Below are 14,898 nucleotides of genomic sequence, written 5' to 3'. Positions count from 1 at the left end.
GAGATATAAACTGAAAAGCAAAAATATACAGTACAAGGCTTACTCGCGTATTATCGAGATGGAAGAACTAATACAATTTTCTGAAATTTCAGCTGTATTTGAAGTGCAAATATTTGATGTTTGACTCAACATAAAACTATTTATGACTGCCAGATGAAGGTCAATTTATCTTATAGTCTCAGAAACCATTAAAGGATAAAGAAGACCATAAAGACATAAACTTGCTGTGTCATTTGTGGGTTAAATAAAATCACAAATACAGTGAACTATTTTGTTCTAGTATCTTTCAATGCATCTTCAGAAGAAATAAACAATTTCTGTGATGTACATGGTGATGTCTTTTATTAGAGGATAATGATATTTAGTGCATGAATTGTTCTTACAGAAGTATGTGTGGTACAGTATAACATGAGACTGCTCATAAGGGCAAAATGAGGATGACCACCGCCTCTGCATCTCAAAAAGAATTAAAGTCTAATCGCCACAACATTGAACATATGTGCTTGACAAAACATATCAGTTATTGTTCAATATCCAGCAAATACTATCTAGATATCATGGAAACATATTGCTTAGATCAACGCTCAGAATCCCTATGAACACATTCTAACAGACCGTATTCTCCAAAGCAGGATTGTTTAGAAGCTGCAGGAGAAAACAACAGAAGATGAGAAAACTGAACTGCTTAGTCGTGGAAAAACAAAATGGCAGAACATTGGGCTATGTTTGTCTTTGTACTGCAGGGCTGTCTGTCTCTGCCAGGCCGGAGAGCAAAGACACTGCCTCCCCATTGCCAAGTTCTTCTGCATGACTATTTACATGACCTGTAATGCACAAATTATAACACCAACAGCCTGAACTACTTTAGAAGTAGTCTTGGGGTTTAACTGTAAGTACAGTACAGTACAGTTTCAGAAGGTCATTGAGGGCTACGGTTCTCATGGTCCAATGACTCTTCAAGGAAGCAATAAGCAATGAGACAACATGCATTACAGTGATTTTATCACAGGTAATGGGTGTCCACAACATGACTACACTGGTTTATTGCTTTTATAAAAAGGCATCAACGTGACAAGACACCACTGTTGAATAAACAGTTTCATATGTTCATTCAGTTTCATACATTCATTTTAATGATTGATAATTTACACAGGCAAAAATCAACAAAATATTATATTGCATATAAATTTATGTTTTATATATACACATTAATATATATAAATGTATATTTTATTTAATTACATGTTTATTTAGTAATATTTCAGATTTCAACAAAAGAACTAACAAATCATTAATAATTTGTATTGAACAACTATTGAAAAAAAAAAACAATACAGTCCCCTTAAAAGATCCGTAAAGTTCTGGAAGTGGAAATGTTATTTCCACATGTATTCTTCTGACAATACAAATGGAACATGGTACTAAAATACTCAGGCAGTATTTCCTGCAATACAACCCCATAACTGAATCTACACTGTAAAATTGACAGCCCTACTAGTGTAGTCTGATTACAGAAAGAATGATGAGCCATTTTTTTGGTAAATCAAAAACATACAGCTAAACGTAGTCTGATTTCCAAACAAATTACTCTAATGATCTTTTTTACCTTTTAGTAAATTAAGATCATACAGCGCAACCACAATAGTTTGATACCCGAATGAATAAATCTCATAAACTGGTTCTTTGTAGTGAATTACACACATACAGGTTTTTACATTGTCTCATGAGACTTAAATCAGTGTATTTTGGTTGTTCATATTACAGTATGCAGCCTTGCCAAATTTTGATGTTTAGTATTGTATATGGGTAGGGCAAATTATAGGATTGCATTTATGATGCCTCTACAAAGACAGAAATGCTCTTAAAATGTCTTTGTGAACACCTTTTGCAAGAACTGTTTTAAATGTATCATCAAAATGATTATCTACAGCAAATCCTACTCTAGTAAAAGTATGACTCACTGAATATTAATGAGATTACATGGCTGGTGCTTTATTGTCTATTTTTAAATCTTGAGAATTCCTGGTTATTATAAGCCAAGGGTTCCCAACTCTGACCCTTAAGGTCCAGTTTCCTGCAGATTTTAGCTCCAACCCTAATCAAACACACCCGAACAAGTGAATCAAGGCCTACAGGATTACTAGAAAGTTACAGGCAAGTGAGTTGGTCAAGATTGGAGTTAAACTTTGTAGGAAAGTGGACCTTTAGATCCAGAGTTGAGAAATCCTGTTACATGCTGTCATTACAGTTATTCTAAATTTCTATATTTACATTTACAATAACAGCCATCGCGACTTGCCAAGAAAGAAAGATGTTTTTTATTTATCAGTTTTTAGAGTCGGGGTCTACCACGAGGTCGAGGGGCCGGTCTTTCAGGGTGTAAGCGATGAAATTCATAGATGAGATTGGGGTCTAAAATATCCTCAGAATTTATCCAAGAGCGTTCCTCTGGACCGTACCCCTCCCAGTCGACCAGGTACTGCAGGACTTTTCCCCGACGTCTGGAATCGAGTAATTCCTGGACTAGGTAAGCCACCTCGCCCTCAATGGTGATGGGTTGAGGGGCCTGTTCACGGGGCCTCCCCTCTCCCTCGTCTCTGGGACCAGCAGCGGGCTTGAGCAAGGATACATGAAAAGTAGGAGAAATATGGTATGTGTTAGGAAGTGCTAACCGGTAGGAAACTGGGGTTATTTGTCTGATGATCTGGAATGGACCCATGTACCTTGGACTCAGTTTGCGGCATGGAAGCCGGAGACGAAGATCCCGTATTGATAGCCACACCCATTGACCCGGCTGGTAGTTGGGACCTGGGAGCCTTCTGCGGTCCGCTTGCTCCTTTTGCCTTCGAACAGTGTGTTGAAGGTGAACATGAGCCCGATTCCAAACCTCCTCACTGCGCGTCATCCAATCGTTTACGGCCGGCACGTCCATTGGCTCCCCTGACCATGGGAACATTGGCGGTTGGAACCCCAGTACACCAGTCAGACCAGTTGAGGGTTTGAGAAGGGAGTTCTGTGCATATTCTGCCCATAGTAAGTATCGCGCCTAATCGTCCTGATTCTGATTGCAGTAGGTTCTAAGGAAGCGATTCAATTCCTGGTTGAGCCTCTCCACTTGTCCATTGGCCTGGGGATGATAACCAGAGGTGAGACTGACATTGACATTCAGGGCTTTGAAGAAGGCTGACCATAGTTGAGAGGTGAATTGAGGTCCTCGGTCTGACACGATGTCTTCGGGTAAGCCGTATAACCGAAAGACCCAATTGCAAAGATGTTCTGCAGTCTGCAGAGCTGTGGGTAGTTTGGGTAGTGGAATGAGTCTGCAGGCCTTGGAGAATCGATCAATGATGGTAAGTATGGTAGTGTGGCCTTGTGAATTGGGAAGATCCGTAATGAAGTCTATTGCAAGTGAGACCATGGTCGTTGTGGAATGGGGAGTGGTTGAAGGAGGCCGGCGGGAGATTGTTTGGATGATTTGTTGATGGTACAGTTGTTGCACTGCTGTATGTAGTTGGTTGTGTCCTTGTGTAGTGATTCCCACCAGAAGCGATTCTCCAGCTGATTAATGGTGGCTGTGATACCTGGATGACCGGATGATAGATGGCATTGAAGTTGACTGATGACCTGATCACGAAGATGTTCAGGGACGAAGATTCTGTCGACTGGGCCGGCCACAGGGGTTTCGTTCTGCTCCCTGTATTGTTGCAGCAGAGTCATGATGTCCCATTGAATGGGGGCAACTACTACATGAAAAGGCAGAATGGGTTCTGGATCTATTTGAATGTCCTCCTCCTCGAATTGCCGTGAGAGAGCATCTGCTTTGGTGTTCTTGGAGCCGGGTCGATAAGTTACAGAGAAGTCGAATCGGGTGAAGAACAGGGACCATCTAGCTTGGCGAGGGTTAAGGCGTTTGGTGGTGCGTAAGTATTCCAGGTTCTTATGATCTGTCAGTACTGTAAACGGGTGCGTGGATCCGTCTAGCCAGTGCCTCCACTCCTCGAAGGCTGCCTTCATGGCAAGAAGTTCCGGTCCCCGACACTATAATTGCGTTCCGCTGAGTTGAGTTTCCTTGAGTAGAAGGCACAGGGATGGAGCTTAGCAGAGGGGTCTGGACGTTGGGACAGGATAGCTCCGATACCGGTGTTTGATGCGTCCACCTCGACAACAAAAGGTAATGAAGGGTCAGGGTGGCAGAGGATGGGCGCGTTGCTGAATCGTTGCTTCAGGGTTTGAAATGCCTTGTGAGTGGGTTCGGACCATTGTAGTCGGTGAGTTCCTTTTTTGACCATTGAAGTAAGTGGGGTGACAACCGTACTGAAGTTTCTGATGAACCTTCTGTAGAAGTTCGCGAATCCTAGAAATCGCTGTAATTCCTTGAGGGTTGCGGGTTTAGGCCAGTTAAGAACGGCGTTGACCTTCCTCTCGTCCATGGCCACCCCTCCGGGACTGATTATGTACCCCAAGAATGTGGTGGAAGTCGTGTGGAATTTGCATTTCTCAGCCTTGGCATATAACTGGTACTTGATGAGGCACTGAAGAACTGATCGGACGTGTTGTACATGTTCAGGGAGTGTGTTGGAATAGATTAGGATGTCGTCAATATACACGATCACAGATTTGTTCAGCATGTCCCTGAAGACATCGTTGATGAATGACTGAAACACATATGGACTATTGACCAGTCCGAATTGCATCACAAGATATTCGTAGTGTCCAGTGGTTGTGGAGAAGGCAGTCTTCCATTCATCTCCCTCTCTAATGTGAATGAGATTGTAAGCACACCTCAGATCCAGCTTGGTGTAGTATTGGGCAGTGCGAAGCTGTTCAAGGACTGAAGGAACCAACGGAAGTGGGTATCTGAATTTAACAGTCATTTCGTTTAGTCCACGATAATCAATGCAAGGACGGAGACCACCATCCTTCTTCTTCACGAAGAAGAAACCGGATGAAGCAGGGGATGTGGACGGTCTAATGAAACCTTTCTGGAGTTCTTCATTGATGTAATCCTTCATGGCTTCGGACTCCGGTTGAGACAAGGGGAAGATGCGACCCTTTGGAGGAGAATGCCCTGGCAGAAGATCGATTGCACAGTCATATTTGCGGTGAGGAGGTAAGGTGTTTGCTTGCTCCTTAATGAAAGCCTCCATAAGATCAGCATATTCCTCTGGAAGGTCGAGAATGGACTCTCGTGCTGGAGATAGTGACACTGAACAGACAGGAATGGGTTTGACCAGAGAAAGACAGTTCTGTTGACAATGACTGCTCCATTTTACGATTTGGCCCTCTCTCCAGGAAATCTATGGATTATGCAGACGTAACCAGGGTAATCCAAGAATCACGGGAGTGTGATATGTGAGGAGAACGTAGAATTGAATCCTCTCCTTGTGAAGTAAACCAGCTGCCATCAAGATTTTGCGAGTGAGGTGGGTGATGGATCCAGAACCCAATGGCCGACCATCTATTGTCTCCACTGAGTGAGAGGTAGAGCATGAAATCAGTCGAATGTCGTATCTCTTAGCAAACTCCTCAAAAGTGAAATTGCCAGCAGCCCCAGAATCGAGTAAAGCAGAGGTAATAATTTGTTTGTTGTTTATCCATAATTCTACTGGAGTGCTCACACACTGGGTATCACACATGGAGATGAGAGGAGTACTCACCGAGCGTTGTGAGGAGGTAGATGCACGAGTAGGGCAGTTGTTACGTTGATGGCCAGGCAAGCCACAGTACATGCATAGTCTATTAGAGATGCATCGATCTCTCTCCTCAACAGACAGATGGTAAGTGTTAATCTGCATGGGTTCAGTAGATTCATAAGACGGCGTGAAAACTGGGCGGTCAGTGCGACGAGAACTGGATCGTCGGGCACGTTGCAGATTGCCAATGGAAATGGTAAGATCAATGAAGCTATTAAGATCTCTGCCCTCGTCTCTGCATGCTTGCTCAGCTTGAAGATCATAATTCAGACCCTTGCGGAAGAGTACCTTTAACGTGTCGTTCACCCAGTTGGTTTGTGCCGCCAGTGTGCGAAATCGTAGAGCATAATCAGCCGCCGTCATTCTGCCTTGCGATACTTCCAATAAGCGATCTCCAGCTCCCTTTCCCTCCTTAGGATGATTGAAAACTGCCCTGAACTGATGTAGGAAGTCATGAAAGGAAGAGAATGCAGATCCATCGGAGCCCCATACAGCAGTAATCCATTCCAGTGCTTTCTCAGTCAGCAGTGAACAAACAAAGGCGATCTTCCCAGTATCAGTAGTATACAGCGTGGGTTGCTGTTCAACAAACAATGAGCATTGTAACAGAAATCCCTTACACTTGCTGGCGTCACCGTTGAATTTCTCCGGGAAAGCGAGACGGGGATTAACCTGGGACGGCATCCCTGCAGCGTGGGCAATGGCGGACGCCTCCGGCGTTGGTGTGGCCGCGGGAGCTGTATGGAGACTCTGAACGGCTTTGACGAGTTCCTCAGTGATAGACGTCAGTCGATTCAGCTGAAACTGGTTAGCAGCGATCTGAATGGCTTGGGCCGCCATGGTGGTAAGCCGCTGGATCTGGTGTTGGCGAAGTCTTCTGTAATGACCCAGAACTCGACATGGGATCCATATGCAGGCTTTATTGCAGAAACTCGTCGTACAGGCAATGGTCAGTACCAGCAATATCAGCAGCATAGGGAGAACAGAGAATCAAAATCCAGTAACAAGCAAGGGTCGGTAGGTAGGCAGCAAAGGTACGTAAAGGATATCAAACAGGATCGGCAACAGGAAAACAAACAAGGGTAGTAATGCTCAGAAATGACAGACAGAGGGAATCACGGGGTTTGTCTCCGTGACATAACCTTTTTAAATGCAACATTAAAAAAATTATATCTAACTTATAAAAATGGAGTGTTTGATAATGTCTAAATGTACATTAAAAAACAAAACCTAAAAAATAAGCAGTTATGACTAGCAATACTGTTTTGAGCAACTAGAGTAGAGCTAAATATATGTATTTCTTAAACATCCATAAGATGGCATTACATATGAATATTATCTTTCTGGCCACCAAATGCCTCTAATTTGCCTCTTTGCACTGGAATTAAAAATTTTTATTCTCTATTTTAACCCTAAATACTACACTTATTGTAATATAAATAATAAGCATATTAGAGAATGTTATATTTTAATTATTGCGCATATTATGTAGTACCAAAATCTCTTCAAATAACTAAACAGAACTGAGCTAAAATGTAGAACAGTTATTTTATTGGTTAAAACTTACAATTATGGTGTTTGGTCACATTTGACTGCTAAGGAGTATGAGAACATATTAATGCTGTTTCATTCCACAGAATAAAATGCTACTGTAAAGCATAGTCAGCGTAGTTATCCATGCACAATCAATGCATATTATGTGTTAATAATTACTAGAAATCATTGCAAATATAGTGAAACTGCTGTCTGTTCTGATTAATCCCATTCAAACATGTTGACAGCGCGGAGTTGTTTGGATCTATTGATAGCTCCATGAACCAAGTGACCATGTGGTGGTGAGATCAAAGCATGTCACAACTATTTCTCAGTGCCTCTGGTACAGCGATATTACTCTGCAATATGCAATAGGATATACATATGAAAGATGTTATTATTTGTCTACCAGATTACCACCATTATTTGTCTACCAGATAATACCTGAATGATAAGATGAATGCAGTAGCTTAAAATCCTGTAAAAGATAACGATATTCAGTGAAAATATTTTGCAGTGTTTTACAAATAACAGATACATATGCATAAAATACAAATTTCTTTCTTGGCAAGTCACGATGGCTGGCTTTGTTTATTGGTCAGGCATCGTCCAATAAAGTAGTAACAAAAGTCAAAGCGCTACGATTTGAACTTGTACTGCCAGATCTGAGAGGTTGTAAGTGCCAACTTAACGTTTTGCAGCGAAACTGAAGTAAAGTGCAAAAGTAAATATGTTGTAAACATTTGTGTATGTCATTTTCTTCATGTGAATGTCATTCAACACATTTGTAACTATTAATCTGCAACTTCCAATTCAAAACACGGGTGTTTTGTATGGAAGCATATGGGTAGCGATATTCAATTTGGAATGTAATATGCAAAATGACAATACAATATGTAAAATGGCAATGCATTTCTGTATTTACATTTACATTCCGCCAGGAATGGTGAATGAGAATGTTTTGGAAAGTGGTTTTGAGCCTGTCTGTGATGGTAACATGAGGCATCGCTCACTAGGGGATCTCAGACTTTTGGAGTGGATGTAGATTCGAAATAGTGAGTGGAAGTAGGCGGGTGCTGAGCCTGTGGCTGTTCTATATGCAAGCATTAATGTCTTGAACTTGATGCATGCCGCAACAGGAAGCCAGTGCAAGAAGATAAAGAGAGGTGTAACATGGGCTATTTTGGGCTTGATAAAAACGTATCGTGCCACTGCATTCTGAATCATTTGTATAGGTTTGATTTTGCTTTATGGAAGTCCAGCCAGAAAAGCATTGCAGTAGTCCAGACTAGAAATGACAAGGGCCTGGACAAGAAGTTGTGCCAAATGCTCTGTTAGAAAGGGCTGACCGAAAAGATTTCTGACCAAAGTTTATTGGGTAATTGTAGAAGAACCTAGCTGGATGGTGAAATCATGCTGTAGAGTTGGAGTGGCAGGAAAGACAAGAAGCTCAGTCTTTGCCAGGTTGAGCTGTAGGCGATGTTCTTTCATCCATGCGGAGATGTCCACCAGGCAGCCTGAGATCCGTGCAGCTACCCTTGGATCATCTGGTTGAAATGAGAGATAGAGCTGTGTGTCATCAGCATAGCAATGGTAGAAGAAGCCATATGCCTGTATGATGGGATTCAGTGATGTAGTGTATACTGGGGCAGCTGTGGCCCACAGGTTCGAGTCTCATTGCTGTCAGGAGCTGTAGGTGGGGGGGGGGGGGGGGGGGGTGGAATGAACAGCGCTCTTTTACACCCTCAAATCCCATGGCTGAAGTGATCTTGAGCAAGGCACTGCACACCCAATTGTTTCCCAGGAGCTGAAACAAATAACTGCCCACTGCTCTGGGTGTGTGTATTCCCTACTCACTGCTGTATGTGTGCACTTGGATTGGTTAAATGCTGAGCATCAGTTCCGAGTATGGGTTACCATACTTGGCAAATGTCACAACTTAACTTATATGGAGAAGAGCAGGGGTCCAAGAACTTATCCCTGAGGAACCCCAGTGACCAGTTGATGTGCTTTGGATACCTCCACTCCCCAGGCTACCCTGAAAGACCTACCAGTAAGACAGGATTCAAACCAGCAAAGTGGAATCATTGTGATGCCCAATGATGAGAGGATGGACAGGAGGATTTGATGATTTACAGTGTCAAAGGCAGCAGATAGATCCAGCAGAATAAGAACAGATTATATGGAATGAGCTTTTGCAATTTGCACCGCTTACATGACCGACAATAGCGCTGTCCCAGTTGAATGGCCATTCCTGAAACCGGACTGGTTAGTGTCCAGTTTGTTGTTCTGTGAAAGAAACAATGTTACCTGGTTGAAAACAACTCGTTCGAGGGTGTTCGCTATGAATGAAAGGAGAGAGATAGGTCTGTAGCTATCTGTAAAGTGAAGTGTTTATAATAGGTTTTTTGAGCAGTGTGGTTAGAACCTGCTTGAATGCATTGGAGAAAGTGCCTGTGAGGAGATATGTGTTGATGATGTGTGAGTGATGTAAGAGTGTAGTAGAGATTGCTTGGAGATAGTATGAGGGGATTGGGTCTAGAGGGCATGTTGAAGGATGGCTGGAGAGGAGATGATTTGACACTTCTGCCTCAGTAAGGGGACAGAAGAAGAAGATGTGAGTTCTAGCAGTGAGTATGGTTGGTTTGAAGTCATGTGTGTGGGGGCTGAGAATTGACTACTGATTGTTCTATTTTTTTCTGTGAAGAATGTGGCGAAATCATCAGCTGTTTATAGAAGTGGTGAGAGGTGGTGGAGGGGGTCAGACGAGAGAATTAAATGTTTTGAAGAGATTACGTGTGTCTGGAGCACTGTTGATCTTGTTGTGGAAATAGTGTATGAAGATTTGGCAGTATGGAGTTTAACAGAAAAGCTGAAAGCAAAGACTGATACATACTCTGTTCTGATGGATATTTTGATTGGTCCGATGCTCACAAAGAACATTGGATAACCAGGGGTTAGAAGGGGCAACCTGTGCTGGCCTTGAGGAGAGAGGACAAATATCGTCTAGACAAGGGGTTAAAGTAGAGCATAAAGTGTCAGTTGCTGCATTTACATCCAGAGATGAGAAATGGCTAGGTTAGGGAAGAGAGGAAGATACTACAGAGCAAAAAGAAAGGGAGCGTAGGTTTTGTCTATAGGTAACCGTTATAGTGGTTGGTGGAATACAGGTAACAAAATGTAGTTAAAATGTAATGAAGAAATGGTCAGAGATATGCAGGGGTTCTAGTTGGTTGCCTGATGTGTGCATGCTTGTAGTAGTAAGGCATTTGAGATCAAATGAAGCAAGGAGTGAATGGAGGTCTGTAGAAGAAGGCTTGTCCAGGTGAATGTTGAAGTTGCCATAGACTAAAAGTGGACTGCCATCCTCTGGGAATGAGGACAACAGCCAATCCAGCTCCTCTAGGAAGTTGGTTAGAATCCGTCTAGGAGGGCAGTAAATTACAATAACCTGGAGTTTTATAGGAACTGTTACAGTTATTGATATTCAAATGCACAGGGGAGAGTGGGTTGAGTATTTCCTTTCCTTTTCCTTTCAACATATATATAAAGTAGACATAACAGAAGACAGTAGAAAAACAAAACAAAAATATACCAACACCAAAGACAAACATATGGACAAACATGCAAGGTGTTATGCAGCAATAATCCCAAGCCTTTGAATGCATGTGAGAAGAAAAAGTTTGTATAATCAAATAATAATAATAATAGTAGTAGTACTACACATAATAATAATATATGCAGATCCAGTATGTACTGTACACACTATATAAAATATATATAAAAATATATGTAAAGAAGAAAAAAATCCAATTTGAATTTATGTAAAATTCAAAGTATAGTAATTGAACAAAAGGGGAACAAGTTTGTTTGGAAGGATCAATGTTGTGTGCAAATGCCGTTAATTGCTCTAAGTTTAAATGTACTAGTAATAATTTGAAAGATCTGTTTCTCTCTTTCCAGTTAAGTAAGATGGTTTTATTTGCTACAGTCAGTGCAATCAATTAACATGGTTTAAACTGATTAGAACTATGTAGTCTAGAAGTGTCTCCCAGTAAAGCTATTTCGGGACAAACCGGGATGCTGAATTTGACGATATCTGAGAGCATGCTCATGACCATCGACCAAAATGAATTAACCAAGGGGACACCGCCAGAATGCATGGAAATATGGTTTAGTATTTACAACTGTTTGAAATGAGCAGACCATTGCCCCCACCCCGGCCAACCTGGGGTGCGTTTCCCAAAACCATAGTTGCTAACCTGTTAACAACTTAGTTGGTTGGCAATGGGAAATTGCATTGCAACCAACAAAGTTGCTAACTTAGTTAGCAACTATGGTTCTGGGAAACGCACCCCTGACCGGGGTTTGGGGGCTGTGAAATAAAGATAAATTGTTAGATAGAGCAGCTGGGGTTGCTGAGTCTTCTGGATGAATTCAGGTCTAAGTCAAGCCCAAGACGAGTGTGGATTGTAAAGAAAAAGCAGAAATGATGTCTGCTTTGTTGACAGTTGACTGACAATTCCAGAGACCCACAGAGTAAGAAAGAGGTGCAGTAGTGTAAAGAGTGTGTAAAGGGAAGATAAAAATTATACTTAAGTGCATTACCAGTTTCATTGCTCAGTGAAGTTGCACAGGTAAAGTCGCAGGTTTTAACGCTGAACGCTTCCACGTCAGTGCACAGACATCAAATAAATACACAGTCTAAGAGACTAAAGTGATAAAAGCTGTTGCCGCATATAACGCATAAAATAATATATGTTTTAATAAAGAATCTTTATTTTTAAAAGTGAATGACAAATTCATGTTGCGCAGACAAAAATGAATATATTAAAACCCCCATTCGCTGCGCACACACTACGCTGCGCACACACACTTGTTTTGATTAAGTGGAGATCTTGGCTTAATGTTCAAATCTAGAATCCCACACAAACTGATTTCCCATGTGATCCTAGAGTTGAAAGGAAAAAGGGGCTGGGCTTCTCAGAGAGCAATAAATGTGGAATAAGAATGGCCTCTGCAGACTCTATTCTAACACCTTTTTAAAATAAAAATAGGTCACAAAAAAGGTCACGTTGATGAAAACGTCTGCTATCTCAGTCATGTAAATGCATGCCTTCAGATAACTGAGTTCTGCAGACCCATTTTAGTTAAGAAATGGGTTTGAAAATATTTTGCCTTTATACAATGAAACATCAAAGTAGTGTATCATCACATATTTAAGCTTATTTCCTGAACCGTATCATTACAGATACTAAATTGGCCTCTTATCAAATAATAACATTTTTAAATTGGCTCTATAAAACATAATAAAGTGCCCGTTACCTGTCTTTGCCAGTCTCTCTCTTGAATAGTTCATCAAACTGGAGCATTTTCTGCCAGGAGATGATATAGACCTTGAGTTTGGGCAGCACTTGGTTCATAAGCCGCAGATTGTTATAAACCAGCCCCTTCCCATCACGTCGCATGTAACTGCTGGGTCCCCAGAAGATGAAGACTGTGTCCTGACTGGAGTTCAGGAGTTCATGCCGGCTGCGCAGCACTCTCTGCATGCTGGAATGAGCGATGACCCTCAGGCTTGTGCGGTGACCCACGTCAACCCCGTAGCCACGGGCCGTGGGCGCGTCATTCATTCGGATGACACACTCCGCCTGATCGATCTCTTTTCCACGACCCCCACTGGTAAGATGACCCGAGCTGGTGACCAGCGCGCAGCTCCTGCAGTGCATCTTCAGAGGCTGTGGGGAAGAGAGTGGAAAGATTAGCTCCATGAAAGCATAACACCAGTCAAAAAATAGTCAATATTTCATACAGAGTCTATATACAGTATTAATTTAAATAATGTGCACATGGCTAAGCAAATCTAAACACTGGTGTACCAGTTCAAGGCAAACAAGTTAAACCTCAATGCTGTAACTACACTTTTATGGCCCAGGGTGTGGAGATTTCATTTTTTTTTCTTTTTGTTATATAAAGTTCAAATTAAAACTGTTTGAGAAAACTTTACACCAGGCCAATTTTAGTTAACAGCAACAACACTTTATAGTTGTGGCATCATTTCCTGCATTACAAACGAAATACTATGAAATTTAGATCTACAAAATTTAGAGCAAATATTTTGACCAGAATATAATATAAGCAAAATATTTGTATTTTGTGTAATTTCTAATCATCCTGTAATTCTGTTAAATCATGTAGGATACATAAAATGCTAGCTATGAAATTAGCCTTGCATTTTCATCAAACGATGATATTAAAGAGATAATTCACCCAAAAGTGAAAGTCATAAGGATGAGTATGATGATGACTTACACTGTACCCTATAATTTATTTTCTACATTTTGATTAATTCCTTAATTTTCATGGAAAATGAATGCCTTCCCATTTAGATATGAGATTTGGAAATGTAGAACATTTTTTTAACAAAAGCTCACACCTTACTATTTACGCCAGTAGATCTGATGTTTTACATGTCTTTTGTAGTGTTGACTACCCCAATCACACGTTGGTGGACAGAGATAATATAAATAGCATCTGCCAATATCGATTTAATGTACAACATATCTAGTGGAAATGACATGTTGGTTAAAAAAAATCAACTATTTGATTAAAGAAGGGGAGTGTAAATACTGTGTTTTAATTGAACTTATTTAAAAAAAAGTAGCTTATTAGTTTATTTTCCACAAGGACCAAGTGTCCACTGGTGAAGAAACATCCGTTAATGACTCAACAACTGTTTAATTTTGTCTTTTGTTACTCTGGGTTATACAGTAGATCTGGCAGAATGCACCAATAATAAATGGAGGCTCTTCAAATTAAAAGATCTATTAAAAGGAAAATGTCCTAGTTTCAAATATACTGTTGACACAGTGCAATTTGTTGTTGGTCTGATATAAATGAAGAGGTTAGTAATTCAGGCCTCCTGACCTTGAATAGTTTTAAAATCCGTCCTTCTTCTCCTACACATCTCCACATTCAAACCACATATTATTCCACTGAGTGGCTTTCCATTCTCTACAGCTTTCCATGAATTATTCCAAGCCGACATAAAAGCACCATTGGTATTCTTACAGTGATAAGGACACAGTCCGTTCAGTCCCATCCTAGGGGGATAAAGTGTTTCAGGAATAAAGGCCCATCTTTGCTTCTCAAGGAAGTGTTGCATTTACGGTGAAATTTCTCTTCCCCATCCTCTGTCACGCTCTTTAAATCAATAATATGCAAAGAGTGCTGCCAGCATTGCGTAATTTGTCCTGGATGAAGGCATCTGCTGTGAGGGAAATAATAACAAATGGCGCCATGCATTCTGCAGGCAGTGCTGCGACATTTGCATGCGTCTCCTCTTGGCGTCCGATGCTCTCTAGGTAATGAAACTCAGCCGCAGGTCAAAGAAGACACAGGTGCTGCTCCACTGGCATAATGTTAATGAGGCTGGGATCAGCTGAAATCCTTGTGGGCCACATGAGCTTCCTGTGTTGCCCAAAATCCTTTGTTTAACTGCTGATAAACGTCCCGATGTAGTCGATAGCTGCAAGGGAGACTCTTGAGCAATAGTGAGGGTTAAATGAACACAATAGCAATTCCTTAGTCGTTGTCCAACAACTCTTAACATGTGAGCATTTAAATCTGCCCTGGGACACAAAAATCTGATCATTTTTGGCATATTCAACTC

The 14,898-nt window shown here is 41.3% G+C and overlaps 1 protein-coding gene across 1 annotated transcript in view; it reads right to left on the bottom strand.

The window, feature by feature from the left end:
- The window catches only part of st6galnac5a (ST6 (alpha-N-acetyl-neuraminyl-2,3-beta-galactosyl-1,3)-N-acetylgalactosaminide alpha-2,6-sialyltransferase 5a), a 48,900-nt gene that overhangs the window by 14,386 nt on the left and 19,616 nt on the right, over nucleotides 1-14,898 (bottom strand). Inside the window, exon 3 of the mRNA XM_059502333.1 lies at nucleotides 12,552-12,964. Coding sequence (XP_059358316.1) covers nucleotides 12,552-12,964 — 413 coding nt within the window. The remainder of the gene's footprint in view (nucleotides 1-12,551; nucleotides 12,965-14,898) is intronic.

This window comes from Carassius carassius, chromosome 20 (assembly GCF_963082965.1).
Source record: "Carassius carassius chromosome 20, fCarCar2.1, whole genome shotgun sequence".
NCBI lineage: Eukaryota > Metazoa > Chordata > Actinopteri > Cypriniformes > Cyprinidae > Carassius > Carassius carassius.
Note: the sequence above shows the minus strand (reverse complement) of the source record. Positions and strands in the feature narration are given on the sequence as shown.